Below are 16,958 nucleotides of genomic sequence, written 5' to 3' on the forward strand. Positions count from 1 at the left end.
TTACCTGCGGTTCACGGTAGGCCACGAGCACTTTCAGTTTATCGTGCTCCCATTCGGCCTTACCAGCGCCCCACGGGTGTTCACGAAAGTGATGGCGGTGGTCGCAGCTCATCTGCGCCGGTTAGGGGTTTCAGTCTTCCCCTACCTCGACGACTGGCTGTTGAAGGCGGGCTCGCCCCAGACAGTCGTCCACCACCTTCAGATGACGGCAGACCTCCTGCACGAGCTGGGGTTTTCCATCAATGTGCCGAAATCACACCTGTGTCCCTCTCAAAAGCTCCTTTTCATCGGAGCGGTTCTCGACTCGGCGCAGTTTCGGGTTTATCCTCCGGAACGGCGGGTCCGGGATATTCAGGCTCTGATTCCCATCTTTCAGCCGTTATCCCGGGTTTCGGTCAGGTTGACGCTGCGGCTTCTGGGGCTGATGGCCTCCTGCATCCTTCTGGTGCATCACGCCAGATGGCGGATGCGGGCTCTGCAGTGGGACCTGAAGTTTCAGTGGGCCCAGCATCAGGGCAACCTATCCGACCATGTCCTGATCTCGGAGGGCACTGCGAGACAGTTGCAGTGGTGGCTTACGGACCGCGATTGGGTCAGGGGCAGATCCCTCTCCCTTCCCCAACCGGAGCACGTGGTTGTGACGGACGCGTCCCTCCAAGGCTGGGGTGGCCACTTGGGAGAGGCGGAGATCAGAGGCCTCTGGTCTCCGGCGGAGTCCCGGCTCCATATCAACATGTTGGAGCTGCGGGCGATTCGCCTAGCACTGAAGGCATTCCTCCCCTTTGTCAACGGGAGTGTAGTGCAGGTGTTCACGGACAACACCACCGCCATGTGGTACTGCAACAAACAGGGCGGTGTGGGGTCGTGGACCCTTTGCCAAGAGGCTCTGCGCCTCTGGCAATGGCTGGAACGTCAGGGCGTGACTCTGACGGTTCAACACCTGGCAGGTTCTCTGAACGCCAGGGCGGACGAACTCAGCCGTCGGTGCTCGGTGGATCACGAATGGCGTCTGAACTCGGATGTGGCGAGAGGCCTCTTTCAGCAATGGGGAGAGCCTTGGTTAGATCTATTCGCCACAGAAGAGAACGCGCAATGTCATCAGTTCTGCGCGTTGGAGTTTCCAAGACGGCACTCGCTCGGCGACGCCTTTCGGCGCGAGTGGAGTTGCGGTCTGTTGTACGCCTTTCCGCCTATACCACTTCTGCCCAGAGTGCTGAAGAAGATCAGGCGCGACCGGGCCCAAGTTATCCTTGTGGCTCCGGACTGGGCTCGAAGGTACTGGTATCCCGAGCTACTCAGCATGACAGTCGGTCCCTCGATCCGCCTGCCCCTTCAGGAGGACCTTCTGTCGCAGCAGCAGGGGACGGTCCTCCACCCGAACCTGTCCAGTCTCCACCTCCATGCGTGGAGATTGAGCGGCGACAGTTGAGGCCATTTGACTTGCCTCCTGAAGTCTGTGATGTCATTCTGGCAGCCAGGCGTCCCTCCACAAAGTCGGTATACGCCTGCCGGTGGAACAGATTTGTGGCATGGTGCACAGCGAAGGCTGTGGATCCCCTTTCTGCCCCTCTGTCTGAGGTTCTCCTCTTCCTCCTTTCCCTTGCCCAGCAGGGCTCTGCTCTGGGCACTATCAAGGGCTATCTTTCTGCCCTTTCCGCCTTCTTGAGGCTACCTGATCAGCCATCTTTGTTCAAGTCCCCTATTGTGTTGAGATTCTTGAAGGGCATCACGCACATGTATCCTCCAACTCCGTTCGTGATGCCTCAGTGGGACTTGAACCTGGTTTTGACTTTCCTGATGTGCGCTCCCTTTGAGCCCCTTCATTCCTGTCCTCTCCGTCTTCTCACCTTAAAGACGGCCTTCCTGGTAGCCATCACCTCTGCCAGGAGAGTGAGTGAGCTCCAGGCTCTTTCTATTCAACCTCCTTTCTTGTCTGTTCATCCTGATAAGGTGGTTCTTCGGACTAGACCTTCTTTCCTGCCCAAGGTAGTCTCTGCTTTTCACATTGGGCAGTCCATCACCTTGCCCTCTTTCTTCCCGCCTCCGCATCCTTCAAAGGATGAAGAGCGGCTCCATCGTCTGGACCCAAAACGTGCGCTTTCATTCTATATGGATCGCACACGCCAGTTCCGGGTGGATGACCAACTGTTTGTTGGCTACGTGGGTGAGAAGAAGGGAAGGGCGGTACAGAAACGGACCATCTCTCGGTGGGTCGTCCTGTGCATCAAAGCATGCTACTCTTTGGCTCGGAAGGAGCCTCCTGTTGGGCTGAGGGCCCATTCCACTCGGGCCACGGCGGCTACTACTGCCCTGGGCCGGGGAGTCCCTTTGCAGGACATTTGCCAGGCGGCCACGTGGGCCTCGCTGCACACCTTTGCGAGGCACTACTGCCTGGACAGTCAAGTCCGGAGGGATGGCTTCTTTGGCCGTTCGGTCCTCCAGGACTTTCTGGTGTAGGTTGTATTGGTTCGCAGACCCACCACCGGGGTTGGTATTGCTGGGGTATCTATTCTAAGGTAAGGAATCTAATACTAACCTGTTTCTTTCAGATGAACAAGTTACTTACCTTCGGTAACGATATATCTGTAAGAAACAGTAGTTAGTATTAGATTCCTTACCGCCCCGCCCATCCTCCCCGTTCTGCGAACTGATACCTAGGGTTAAGGACATCCCTTTCAGGGCCCTAGTTTCAAATGGCACCAGTGTTGGTTCTCACATGGCTCTGCGTGTTCTGGCGCGGAAAAGCTGTGTGCAAAGAACTGACGTCAGCGCGCGGAGGCGGCGTCTATATACTCCAGCGACGTCATCACGGCGCACGACGCCGACGACGCGGAGCCGCAGGGGACGCCTGCAGACGACGCCTACCGACGCGCAGGGGTACTGCTACGCAAAAGTTTCCGGATCCAGACTGACGCCTGGGGATATTCTAAGGTAAGGAATCTAATACTAACTACTGTTTCTTACAGATATATCGTTACCGAAGGTAAGTAACTTGTTCATCATCTCTCCAAAGTTGGAGTTCAGAGGCCTCTGGTCTCTGATGGAACAAAGGATTCTGTTCTGTGTTGTGGAGCCATGTGCCATCCAGTTAGCTCCAACAGCTTTCTGCCTTCCATCAAGGGCAGCCCTGTTCCAGTTCTGATGGACAACACAATGTGTTGGTACAACAACCTTATACGGTCGAGGGTTCTGTGACAGGAAGCTCTCAGACTGTGGCACTAGATCTTCCGGGGATTGTACTGACTGTAAACCTATTAGAAGGATACCTGAATGCTGGAGTGGACAAGCTTAGCAGGTGCCATCTAGCTCACCATGAGGTAGTTTACAGCTGCTTCACACAGATTGGCATGTCTTGGCTGAGAACATTTACTGTGAGCCTCTTGTGCTATGGAGTTCATACTTAAGTCTCACTGGGACATGCATTCCATCTTCCTATTTCTTCTATGCGTTCCCACCTCTACCACTACTTTGACAAGTTCGGAAGAAATCTGAAGAAACTGGGCTTAGATCATCCTGATGGCCCTGGACTGGGCTTTGAGACTATGGTACTCGCTGAGGCTGAGCATTTGTACTCCATCTTGCCTGCCCCTGTGGGAGAAACAGGGCAGGGTGTGTCATCAGCATCTCCACAACCTTTTACTTTATACTTGGAGATTAAGCTGAACCAGTTGATAGGCTTGGGGTTTGAGTGGAACCAGTTGAGTGGCTGTAAATGTTATGGATGTCAACTTGGCGCGCTCCGCCCATCCATGCTGCCTATTTTCTCTGAGCGTAGGGCAAAGTTTGCAATCTGGTGCGACTAGCATCTGGTCCATCTGCTGCAAGCTGAACATTTTGGTATGCTAGTTTTTGTCCTGTCTGCAGTGCATACTATTAAATGTTATTTCTTGGCCCTCTGGGCTTTTCTAAGTTTGCCTGATCAGCCCTCCCTGTCTAAGTCAACAGTTGTTATGCATTTTTGGAAAGAGCTTACAAATAGGTTCCCCCTGTGCCTTTTGTTATGCTGCAGTGGTACGTATTGCTTTGGTATCTGTTACCAAAAAAGTGAGGAATGTGTAGTCAAAAGCATATATCAGAAGAAAACATTACTTACCTGTGCTAATGCTCTTTCTGATGAAGGTTCTATCAAACCACTCATTACTCACAACCTATCCTCGGCTTTCTCTATGGATGTCTAGATTTAATAAGCTTCAGAGTTAGACTGTGCACTACCATTTATTCATCTGTACTAATGCTCTGCATCTTATGGTGCTTCATCGTTATATAGGTGTCAGCATGCAGGGATGACAGCTATGTACACCTGCATGCCCTCACTTTAGAGAATTGGGAGCCTTTGCTGGAAAGGCTTCCAGATCTAGTGTAGTGTCCGGTGAAATTCAAAAGAGGACTGTGCAGTTAGAATATCCACCAGAAAGAGTATTGATGAACGTAAGTAAGTTGTCCATCTCCACTTCGGTGTGGAGAAATCATGCTCATCAAGCCACGGGAACAGTGCTGGAGACAAGATAATCACAAGTGTTTTCTTTGAGGACACACAGTTGTCTTTAAAAACACAAAATTTCCCATTTCCATATAATCCCTCCCCAATCAGTCAGGAAAGCCTCCGCTCTTCTGGACTTGAGTGAATACTGCATCTTCTTTGTAGCGAATGACAAAACACATGAGAACTCAACAAAATTTCAAAGACTTGAGCAGTGTCACTAGCAAAACCTTCTGCTTAGGGGTCAGAAGATGATTAGCTCAACAATGTTAATTGCATAAGAGCAGATTTTGCAGAGATACAAATATCACATTGAAGTAAAAATCGCAGCGGTCCTAGTTAGAGCATAACCTGGTATTAGTCACCTACACATTTCAAAATAGGTATGTAGCTTGCTGCAATCAGTCTCTAACCATGAATGCTATGTTCACACTATCCTAAGAATAGTGACGAGTCATCCATTAGGCCATTAAAAATACACCTCAACTAGTGCATAAAATAATAACATACCCCTCTGCTGCTACTTGTTTTCCTGCCACAGTGCTGCTTTAAGGATTTGTGAATGGATTGCTATCTCTCTAATGTGCATAGGATTACATGTTCCATACCATATCGACATACCTTACTCATATTCACAAGTAGCCATGGTGCAGTCTTTATAGTTTGTGCTGCACTGCATCTCGTGCAAAAATGTGAACTTGCCCGGATTCCCAGTTATCTTTCTGATTAAAGGCAAATCTAATTGTAGATATATAGGTAGATAAAAAAAATGGCTCATTTGGGTTGGTAACTTGGAGCTGACATGATTTCCTTTCTCCAGTCCTTGTGGCCTCATATTCACTAGATTGTTACAAAGTTTGCCTTGGATGCAGACACGCTAAAAGGGAACTCAATCTACATGAGCACACATGCACTCAAATATGTTGGTTGCAGGCTATTTTACTAGTTTAGAAACCCAAATACACTGCAGACAAGTTGCCTTTAAAAAAATACACATGTATATTAGCATAGGAAAATTTAAAAGAATGGACAAATCCAAATGTTAAAAGTGAATGGCCATAAGCTGAGTTCCTTAAATGAGTTGTTTAGAGAGTAGAGGACTACACCGTGCTGCACTGGCAATGGCTATCTGTAAACGAACTGTGACGTAAACTCATGAACATCGGTTTACTGGCAGTCTTCTTCCCACCCCTTCCAGATCCACAGTTTTATGTGTTGAGGTTCCAGGTCCTGCTCAGGATCTGGGTTTGATTCAGTGCTTCAGGTCCTGTGATTTCACCTATGGAAGAAAATATGAAGGTGGGCACTGTGCTTCACATACACCAAAATAGGTAGCCCTTAGCTTCTGCATGTACTTCATCCACCTCTGCCACTTGTGTGTTCTTGTTGTAGCTAAAGTGTAAAGGTGATGCTGATTACCAAAGAGACTTCTGTCTTCAGGAATACGCAATGTAGCTCTGCGATGCAGGCTCCTAGAGACTGCTTTCTCAAGGGGACCATATTTGCTGGAATCATAGATCGATATGACTGTCCACATGTTTGAGAGGCTATTCACAAGTGCATCCCTTTAAGGAGAAGTCATGACAAGCAGACATCCAGCACCTTTAATGCAACAGATGCAGTGGTGATGGGGTGTGAAGAGTTCTCTGTATGCCAACTATGGATGAATTTTGCTTACCATTATGGGCCAATAGGGAACATTTCCTTTGCTTGTTTTAGACCATAGCACTCTTGCTACACTGTTGAAGACCATCAATGATGGGTGAATTCTGCTGGCAAGATGATGACTGTCAGACATACTCAATCATAATCCTCAGTAGGCAACATGATAATTGAAACTGATGCTTATGTCTGTTGTGTCTAATTTAAATTTGTTTTGAGGTTATCATTTTTCCCTGCTCTTAGATCTGCAGCTACGCCGGCACTTAAGCTTTTCTGAGGAGTCTGACCTCTCCAGCGATGATGTCTTGGAACGCTCGTCCCAGAGGTCTAAGCGAGAGGTAAGCCCACTATATTGAGGACATCGTAGCTATCTGAGAAATGAGACTTTGTGCAAATTAGTTGCTGATGGGAGTTTGTCAGAGGTTGATATCCTGGAAAGTCAGAATCTATTGTTTATTGGTCCCTTTGAGTTTATTATTGTGCCTTCTATTTCTCATTTCTGGTTTCGTTTGCAGGTATGCCTCTTTTACAAGGAGTTGTTTAGCGCAAAGCATTATTCCTTTGCATTGTCTGCTTATTCAGACTTCAGAAAGGTGATAAGTCTTTTATCTTTTGCATCTTTGGCAAGAAACACTAACTGCCTGAGGTGGCCTTTGTGTGCAATCCTGTAGCTGGTGGGGAGCAGTGTGGCCACCCTTTACCAGAAAAGGAAAACACCACTGCTCCAAATGGTCGGATTGTCAGGCATAATTCATAATTGGGTAAATCCTATTGTCTGATTCCATTGCAAAGATTATTTCTGCATTTTCTTTATTGATCTATATATATAAATGTTTGAATATTGCCATCTGCATGTGTGGATCCTTGAGCACTTGAATTCCACATGAATGAGTGTACCTCTAGCCTGATTACCTGAAAATAATCACATCATAGCCTAGGCGAGGATAAGTTTCCTCAATGACTTTGAAGTGTTTGTGTTCCAAACAAAAGAACATTTCTACATAAAGCAAGACTGTTGCATAAACCCTTCCTTTGTTGCTTACAGAACCCCTTGAAACATTAATACAAATGCACCCAGACAGGCAGCATTGTAAGTAAACTATACTGAAATTGCACATTTCCATTTCTTAAAATACCTTGTCCTGGTAGTTACCTTACAATACCATCTTTTTTCCAACTTTTGTGAACTTGAACCATAGTAGGACTTTTTATCACCCTGATGCGATAGACTTCTCGCTCAGGTTTCAAATTATTTCAGGTTTCAAACGGTCTTTTTAGTTGATGAAGCTGTTCACTCCGACTTTTATATCTTTTATTTGTGAAGTGTTCCTCCTAACGGGTAACAAAGACTGGCAATGACCCACACTTAGTATAGGTGGTCCACTACCATCCTTGGGTTCATCTAAAGAATGTGAGTTTTATAATATGTCCAAGAGGTCCCTTGAGGCATAAAAGGTCTCTTCTGAGCAAAGTTGGAGGCCTCAAGTACAAAGAAGAGTAAAACAAGCATAACAAGAAGGCCAGGTAAGGCCTTTTACTATGTCCTTCACTTCTATCCCCAGTAGACTCACACAGAGATCTAGGAAGAGAGAATATCATGGAAATCATTGCCATTTCTGACTTTCCCGGTCAATGTACCAATGTTGAACACAGGGCAATTGCAAGGTGTTTCTTGTCTGAAATGGTCACTGAGTCAATCTCGCAATCTTGAATGATTAACCTCACTTGACATCGAAACATGAATCAACATCAGATCACACACCGATAGTAGTTCACTCAGCATTGTACCATTCCCCCACAGAGATGGACACCACATAGATCAATATCCTACCCCTGAGTTTTCCCCACAGATCTTCAGTGTGAATGCAGGAAATCTCGATGTCAATGCAGTGGGGGTCCAGAGCTGGACTTCTGCTACCCCGCCATTGAATACAACATGCCCCGAGTTTTTAATATATTTTGAGAACCCTATGCATTTAATGGCTCCAGCCTCCCCAGCAGCACAGTCAAGAATGTCTCCAAGACAGCAAGAGGAAAATTTGATATTTTTGATAGAGGCTTTTAAACGCAGATTTCTTACCGTTTGAATACTCCCCTGTGTGTCAGAGTGGATTCAGAAAATCTTCAGCATTACCCCTGGAGGTGACACTAGCGGCTCCTCATCTGTTGTTTCAGGCTACATGTGACTTGTGCGGACCCGTGTAGGCACTACCCATGCTCGCAGACATTAATTCTTTTCTTTCAGCACCAACAGATGTGGATCCAGAGCTACCCTTTATCTCATTGAAACACTTATACAACATTTCTATCAAAAAACAGTGTGCAAGAAAAATGTCACCTTCCAAACCTACAGGGTTGAAACCCTGTAGGAAATGTCATAAACAAATGTCTGTGACTGACCTACATGTGGCTTACCTGGGGTTGAACTTTGATTAAAAGACTTGCGGTGATTGTTCGTTGATGTACTTCAAGGCTATTTGAGCCCAAGAAACAAAGCTCTTCGTGGCGAAACGAGGTTCGTTCGTGGTTTAAATTTAGGCCTCATCCAGAGGTTGCTCACGCGATGGGTCATCTTCATGATCTTTTTTTTCAGGCAAATCCAAGAAGAAGCCCAAGAAGTCCAGGTGGAACTCTATCCATCCCACCACTCTCTATCTCCTAGAAGGCGCGAGGGTGTCATTGTGCTTGTTGGTCACGTTCCCAAAGTAGCTCTACTTCTAATCTAGCCCTTGTTTCACAGCAACCAGAATTTCCGGGGCAGACTGCTACACCACAGCACATCAAGAACTTCCACGGAGCCATGCTGCAGCTTTCTGATAGATACATCTGCCAGTGGATTCCTCACCTTGTGAATATCGCCTTGCGTCAGTAACATTCGGAAATTCTTTTTGTAGCTTCGCGCCAACGTGGACGACGTCATAGAGGCACGGCATCGCACGCGACTCCGCTGACGTCACTGACCCTACAATAGGCCCACGCCGGCGTGATGACGTCAGTTTCCTTTTTTCCGCGTCATCGACGCTTACGGTTTCGGGGAATCTCTGTAGCCTCTTAGTAACTTTGTTGCTATTTTCTTCAAATTTCTGTTTCTTTGTTTCCTTTACGATGTTGACGAAGAAGACCGGCTTCAAGCCTTGCAGAGAGTGCGCGAAAATGATGTCGATCACGGACCCACACGAAGATTGCATCTGGTGTTTAAGTTCTGATCATGATGTTGAAGAATGCTCTTCATGTCGGAAGATGAACCCAAAGGCTCTGCGAGAGAGGGAGACCAAACTTCTGGTGGCGAAGCTCAGAGGTGACAAGGGAAAAAAGTCTTCGAGGTCTCGTTCGAGAAGAGCGAGGTCGAGATCGGCTTCGAGATCAAGGCCTCGAGAGGAGTTGTCTTCGAAGTCTTCATCAGATCATGCTTTGAAGTCAAGGAAGAAGCATAAGAAAAGAAGACATGAGTCCCGACGTCACTCCGGTAGGGACTCGGATTCGAGGTCGAAGTCATCCAAGAAGGTATGTTCGAAGGTGGTTCCTCCGGAGGAGGAGGACTTGGATCCGGAAGGTGAGGCTTCGCCTTCGGAGTCGCAGGTTCCGGCTCCGTCTACGGTACAATCTCCGGCGCCATCCCCGGCTCGTGAGGATGAGGAAGCAGTTCCAATGGGTGAGAATTCTGCGCCTGTGGAAGAGCCGAATTCGGAACCACCTCAAGGTCAGCCCGAGAGACTTCAGCCACCATTTCCGGCCCCGGGCCAAAACCCATCAGCGTTTTTGAACACTATGTATGGTGTATTTTCAAGGGCATGGTACCCCTCTGGTGCGCCTTCGGGTCCCATGGGTCCATTAGCCTTCATTTTAGGTGTTCCGCACTCCTATGCTCCGGCACCTTTTTTGCCATTCATGCCGGCTCAGACACCGCCGTGGCAATACCCGGCTCCGCCGAGGTCGTCAACGCCGATACCGACGTCGTCTGCTCCGAGTCGACCTCGAGACCAAGTCACTTTGCCAAGTTCCAGCTCCGTCGGAGTCGTTGGTGGATCCAATGGCGTGGCGTGTGAAGGAAAGGTCCAGGAGAGAGGCTCAGCGCCTCATAGAAGAGCAGAGGTATACAGAAGCTCAAGCTGAAATGGAAGAAGGTGAGCTTGAGGATGACTGTTTTGAAAAACTGGCGGAGGCTAGTGGCCTGGAGTTTTCTCCCGAGTGGGAGTTACCTTCTGTGTCTGATGCCCCTTCGAAAGACGTCCAGCCTTATCACATGGTTATGAGGAAGGCTGCGGAACTTTTGAATTTGTCTCTTCCTACAGTAGAGTTTAAGTCCAATCTTCTAACTGAGGTTCTGCATTCACCCAGTTCTGTGGTGGAACCGTTACTCCCCTTTAATGAAGCTCTAACGGAGCCTATTATGGAAGTTTGGAAAAAGCCACTCACAGCACCGGCAGTTTCCAGGAGTGTGGCAAGAAGATACAGGACCCTGCTTTTCTGACTTCTCATCCTTCACCTGAAAGTTTAGTAATCCAGGCGGCCTGTTCCAAAAAGACTGTGAGTGCATTTCCTCAAGTGCCTGGGGATAAGGATGCAAAGAAACAAGATCAGGTTGCTAAAAAGACCTTTTCTTTTGCGAGTATGGCATTAAAGTCAACCAATGCCACTTGCCTTATGGGGAGATATGTGCATGCCCTCATGGATTCACTGCGTCTTCTGGCACCTAAGATCCCTGATGACAGCAGGAAGGATTTTGAAGAAGTGTTAACGGATGCACAGGCAGCTGCTCGTCAGGTGATACAAAGTGGGCTGGACACTGCGGATTCGGTGGCACGCATCATTGGTACTGCGGTTGCCACAAGGAGATCAGCTTGGCTGAAATCTTCGGATTTTTCAGCGGATGTTCAGGCCGCTTTGTTAGATCTGCCGTTTGATGGAGCTGGACTCTTTGGTAAAAAAGCTGATACAGCCGTAGAAAGATTTAAGGACAGTAGGGCTACTGCCAAATCTTTAGTGCTTCAGACCAGGGGTTCTTCTACCAGGAGGTTCAGAGGATTTGGACGCTTTTCCTTTCGCTCCTATCGGCAAGGTCAGCAGCAGCAGCAGCAGTAGCAGCAGAATCCCTTGTACAAGTCGTACAGGGGTAAGCAGAGAGCTCGCCCTAGAGGTCGTCAGGCCTCCTCCTCCTCCACCTCTTCCAACCCCCCAGCCTCAGAAAAGCAGCCCTAGATCCGCCATTCAGGATCATGTGGGTCCTGTGGCTTACCCACTTTCTACGGGATTGGGAATCGGTTACGTCAGATCTTTGGGTTCTCAATCTCGTAGAAAATGGGTATGCTCTTCCCTTTTGGGAATTTCCTCCCAATTACCCTCCTTGCCAAGGTTTTTTCCACGGAGGAACACCTCTTACTTCTGCAGGAGGAAGTACAGACACTATTAAGAAAGGGTGTCATAGAGGTGGTTCCAGAGCAGGAAAGGGGTCAGGGATGCTACTCCCGGTATTTCCTGATTCCCAAGAAGGATGGCAGACTTCGTCCAATCCTGGATCTCAGGATCTTGAATCTTTTTCTTTGGACACTGATGAATTGGTCTTCCGCACGAGCACTTTCTTGAAACTGACAATTCGTGCCAGGAAAATGATGGAAACCCCATGAAATGTGTCATATGAAAACTGTATAATTTTAACATTTTTGACATTGTAAATTGCTTTACAAAGAGTTTTTGGGACGATTGAAATGTATTCTGTGCTTTTATGAATTTTATGAAATTCGAATAAAGGTCTTTGAACTTGAACTTGAATCTTTATCTGAAACAAGAGAAGTTCAAGATGCTCACTCTTGCGCAGGTTCTTCAAGTGCTGCTGGAAGAAGACTGGATGGTGTCGCTCGACTTGCAGGATGCGTATTTTCACATCCCAACCCTGAAGTTGCACAGGAAGTATCTCCGTTTTACGGTGGGATCGCAACATTATCAGTTTGCGGTCCTTCCTTTTGGAATTACTACTGCGCCTCGATTCTTCACCAAGATGATGGCGGTCGTGGCAGCACATCTCAGAAGATCGGGGGTTCCAGTATTCCCCTATTTGGACGACTGGCTGATCAAGGCAGAGTCGTCAGAGAAAGTGCTCCAGCATCTGCAGGAGACAACTCCGTTGTTGTTCCGGTTGGGTTTTTGGATAAATGTACCCAAGTCTCACCTGGTGCCCTCCCAGCGTATCCTGTTCATAGGTGCTGTACTGGACACAACTGTATGTTGTGTATTCCCTCCTCCACAAAGGATTTGCGACATACAGGAAATGATTCCTTTATTTTACAATGGAGCGGTAGTTCCAGTCCTGAAGGTCCTTCGCCTGCTCGGTCTGATGGCTTCTTGCATACTGTTGGTCAACCATGCACGCTGGCACATGAGGGCGCTCCAGTGGTGCCTCCGCAGGCAGTGGTATCAGCACAGCGGAGATCTCAGGGAGTCAGTGAGGATCTCGAGAGAAACTGCAGCGGATCTGTCTTGGTGGAGCGTGGAAGGCAATCTGTCACAAGGAAAGCCTTTTCAACTACCTCTATTGGTTGCCACAGTGATAACGGATGCATCCACCCTAGGGTGGGGTGCTCCTCTGGGGGATCTGGAGGTCAAGGGTCTTTGGTCTCCAGAGGAAAGGTTGCTTCACATCAACCTTTTAGAGTTGCGGGCAATACATTTGGCACTCAAGGCCTTCCACCCTTCCCTTCGCGGTCGGTCGGTTCAAGTCCTGACTGGCAATACCACCGTGATGTGGTATGTCAACAAGCAGGGAGGAGTGGGGTCGCAGTGTCTCTGCAGAGAGGCTCTGCGCCTCTGGTCCGGGGTTCAGGACCACCAGATTTGTCTGTTGGCAAATCATCTGGCCGGAGTTATGAACGTGCGTGCAGACAGTCTCAGTCGGCAGTTCTCAGCCGACCACAAGTGGAGGCTTCACCCGGAGGTGGTCCGGCACGTCTTTCAGATGTGGGGGACTCCTCGTGTGGACCTGTTTGCCACTCGCGAGAATGCTCACTGCCCGTCATTCTGCAGTCTCCAGTATCCGATGCAAGGAGCCTTGGGGGACGCGTTTCAGTTGAGTTGGGGAAGTCAACTCCTTTACGCGTTTCCTCCCATACCTTTAATTCCTCGAGTTCTGAGGAAGATTTGCCAAGACCGGGCCCGAGTTATTCTGGTCGCCCCGGCTTGGCCAAGAAGGGTGTGGTACACGGATCTTCTCCACCTCTCCTCTCACCCGCCGCTCCGTCTCCCGTTCAGGCAGATCTCCTCTCCCAGATGGAGGGGCAGGTTCTACACCCCCACCTCCAGTCATTACACCTTCATGCCTGGAGAGGAACGGGGCAACCTGAACTCCTTTTCTCTCCCACACGATGTGGTGGATGTCATTCTTTCGGCTAGGCGTGACTCCACTAAATCCATTTATTCATACAGATGGTCTAAATTTGTCTCTTGGTGCGGGGAGAAATCTGTTGACCCTTTGAGGGCTCGTTTGTCCGATATTTTACAATTTGCTCTTTCTTTGGCGCACACCAAGGTTTTGCTGTTGCCACAGTCAAGGACTATCTTTCGGCATTGTCGGCATTTATCTGTTTGCCGGATCAGCTGTCTCTTTTCAAGTCTCCTGTGGTTTTAAGGTTTTTGACGGGCCTCACAAATACGTTTCCTCCTACTCCCTTTATTGTGCCTCAATGGGATTTAAATCTTGTTTTAACCTTCTTGATAGGTTCTCCCTTCGAACCCTTACACAAGTGTCCCATGAGGCTTTTGTCTTTTATGACGGTCTTTCTTGTTGCGATCACCTCGGCAAGGAGGGTAAGTGAGCTTCAAGCTCTTAGTTCCAAGCCCCCATTCTTGACCATTCATGCTGATCGAATGGTTCTTAGGACCAGGGCTGCTTTTCTCCCTAAGGTGGTAACTCCCTTCCATCTAGGACAATCTATTACCCTTCCTACCTCCCCCTCACCCTTCCAAGGAGGAGGAGAGACTACACCGTCTGGACCCTAAGAGGGTGGTGAGCTTTTACATTGATAGGACTAGAGACTATCGAGTGGATGACCAGCTCTTCATTGGTTTTGCTGGCTGCAAGAAAGGAAGAGCGGTGCACAAGCCCACTCTTTCAAGATGGATCATCCTCTGTATAAAGATCTGCTACTCTTTGGCCGGTAAGGAACCTCCAGAGGGTATTAGAGCTCACTCTACTAGAGCTAAGTTATCATCTACTGCTTTGTCTAGGGGTGTACCTGTCGAGGACATTTGCAGAGCCGCGACTTGGGCCTCCCTCCACACTTTCGCGAAGCACTACTGCTTGGATACCGAGGTGAGGAGGGATGGCCACTTTGCACACTCTGTCCTCCAGGATTTTCTGGTATAGGAGAGTGGACACCCTCCTCCGGGAGTGGGGACTGCTGTGGGACTCTATTCACAAGGTGAGGAATCCACACGGCAGATGTATCTATCAGAAGAACAAGTTACTTACCTTGGGTAATGCTTTTTCTGGTAGATACAATATCTGCCTGTGGATTCCTCACATGCCCACCCGCCTCCCCGTTGTCCACTCTGTTATACCTGGTCTTTATGTATATATGTTTGCTGCTATTGTGCTATTTCTACTGCACACTTTGTGTGCGTATTTGATTTGTATATACTGTGTACATTGTATATTTGCATATTTGCTGTCGTTGGTCCGTCCGGGTGCCTCGAAGGCACGGAAAAAAGGGCGGAACTGACGTCATCACCCCTGCGTGGGTCTGATAAGGAGTCGGTGACGTCAGACGGAGTCGCGCGCGATGCCGTGCTCCTATGACGTCGTCCACGTCGGCGTACTACGAAGAAAATTTCCGAACGTTGCTGACGCAGGGGATATTCACAAGGTGAGGAATCCACAGGCAGATATTGTATCTACCAGAAAAAGCGTTACCGAAGGTAAGTAACTTGTTCGTTAGATGTCTCTATCAAAAGCAAGCTAATCACCTTCGGTAACACTCTTTTTGGTAGAAACTCTTATCTAGCAACAGATTCCGCACCAACCCTCCCATCCTCCCCGTTCTGTGTTTGAACTCTACCTGTTAATAAGGTCCCAAGACTGAGAATCTTCACACTGTCTTCCCATTTGCTTTTGGGGCTCCGCATCTGGGGACATTAACAGTCTTGAAAGTAACTGGCACAGTGTGTGGGAACATACAGTGCAGTGATGTAGGCCTTGCTCGTCCTTTCCGGAGTGGAACAGCGTCAGTGCGGATTCACAAAGTACTACCTTCCGCCGTGCAGAAGCATTGCTGAATAGTTTCTGGATCCAGTCTGACACCTGAGAAATATTCAAAAGGTGTAGAAACTGTGGCTAGATACAGTCACTACTGGAAAGAGCAATACCTAGGGTAAGTAACTTGTTCTTTATAATCATTAATGAAGATTCTACAATGAAGAAGGAAAGGTTATTGTAATCGGAGTTAAGCATTGTAGATCTCTTCGTTGAAGTCACATATGATCCTCCAGCCTCCTTGATCTCTCATTTTATTAAGCATTTTATGTGACCGACTCTGAGAGGCAGCTGCCAGTACAAGTCATGCTTGGTTATTATGCTGCTTGCCACTATGCATTTTCAGTTTAGTTTACAATGCTGCCTATGTAAAGACACATACAAAGACTTAGGGAAGCACAGATTAAATACACTTACTTTAGATCTTAAAAAACTGGTACTGGGCCCCATTCAGATTGGTTAAGGCAAAATGTGTAAATAATGATCTCTGAAGGTGATGCAAGAACACAGGCTGCAAATATTTCCATGTTATTTGGTCGTGCCTCAACCGAAATACTAAAGGTTAGACCTGTGGCAAGTACTGACCGCCACTAGTGACTGTCTTTCAGCCATTAACCAACCTGGCTATCTTACATGACGCTTTAGTTAGAGAATGCACCTTGTCACATTGGGGAGGAGGAATGTTATTGCTGCTGTCAGTGGCTAAAAATCTGTTTACTCAGAATTAATGGTTAGATGAGATGCCTTCACGTAGCAAATTGTCCTCGTACTTCTTAGACTATAGCACACGAGCACGCTATTTGCAAGAAGCAGGATCCGGCACCAATGTTTGATCATGTATGGAGGACTATTTTTGATGGTTGCATGCCACATGATTCTTAGATGAATTGCCTTATCCTCCCACCTTTTTACTTCCCTCATCACCTCATCCCACCCTATTCCCTCCCTCTCAACTGTACTTAAATGGATAAGCCTAGGTTGAAAATTTAGGATAGGCATGACAATAGTCCTTTCTATCTGAAAGAAACACATTAGTGTTAGATTCCTTACCTTAGAATATCCCCAGGCATCAGACTGGGTCCGGAAAGTTTTCCTCAGCAGTACCCCTGCGAATCGGTAGGTGTCGTCTGCGGCTCCGTGTCCGTCGTCGACGTCATGATAGCCGGGATAACGTCGTCGGAGTACTTAGACACCGCCCTCGCGCTGACATCAGTTCTTCTTTTTTCTGCGCCAGCAAGCGCAGATCCGGGAAGAGCTAGTACCCTTAGTCACTTTTTGACTAACTTTTTGGTCTTTTTGACTATCTCTTTTCGAGTCGACTTAGACTCCTGGTGCCGGTAGGGATGCCCAGTTTCAAACTATGTGATGCCTGTCACCAACTGATGTCGGTTACCGACCCCCATCACCGATGTCTCTACTACCACGAAGACAAGTTGTGCCCCGACTGCCGGGCCTTGACGTCGAAGGCTAGGCGGGAGCGGTCCCGCAAGCTCCTTGAGGTCCGGCAGTCGGCTCCGTGCCAATTGATGTCCCGGTCGAGGAGGAAGTCGAGGGGCTGGTCGCGGAGCCTGAGCC

General features: G+C 48.2%; 1 protein-coding gene across 27 annotated transcripts in view; it reads left to right on the forward strand.

Moving 5' to 3' along the window:
- The window catches only part of MICAL3 (microtubule associated monooxygenase, calponin and LIM domain containing 3), a 2,019,125-nt gene that overhangs the window by 1,683,043 nt on the left and 319,124 nt on the right, over positions 1-16,958 (forward strand). For all 27 annotated transcript variants that reach the window (XR_013606836.1, XM_078673602.1, XM_078673604.1 and 24 more), the window contains one exon: positions 6,386-6,480. Coding sequence is in view for 26 of the 27 variants with exons in the window: in XM_078673602.1 (XP_078529728.1) it covers positions 6,386-6,480 (95 nt within the window). In the remaining variant the exon portion in view is untranslated. The remainder of the gene's footprint in view (positions 1-6,385; positions 6,481-16,958) is intronic.

This window comes from Lissotriton helveticus, chromosome 1_1 (genome assembly GCF_964261635.1).
Source record: "Lissotriton helveticus chromosome 1_1, aLisHel1.1, whole genome shotgun sequence".
Taxonomy (NCBI): Eukaryota; Metazoa; Chordata; class Amphibia; order Caudata; family Salamandridae; genus Lissotriton; species Lissotriton helveticus.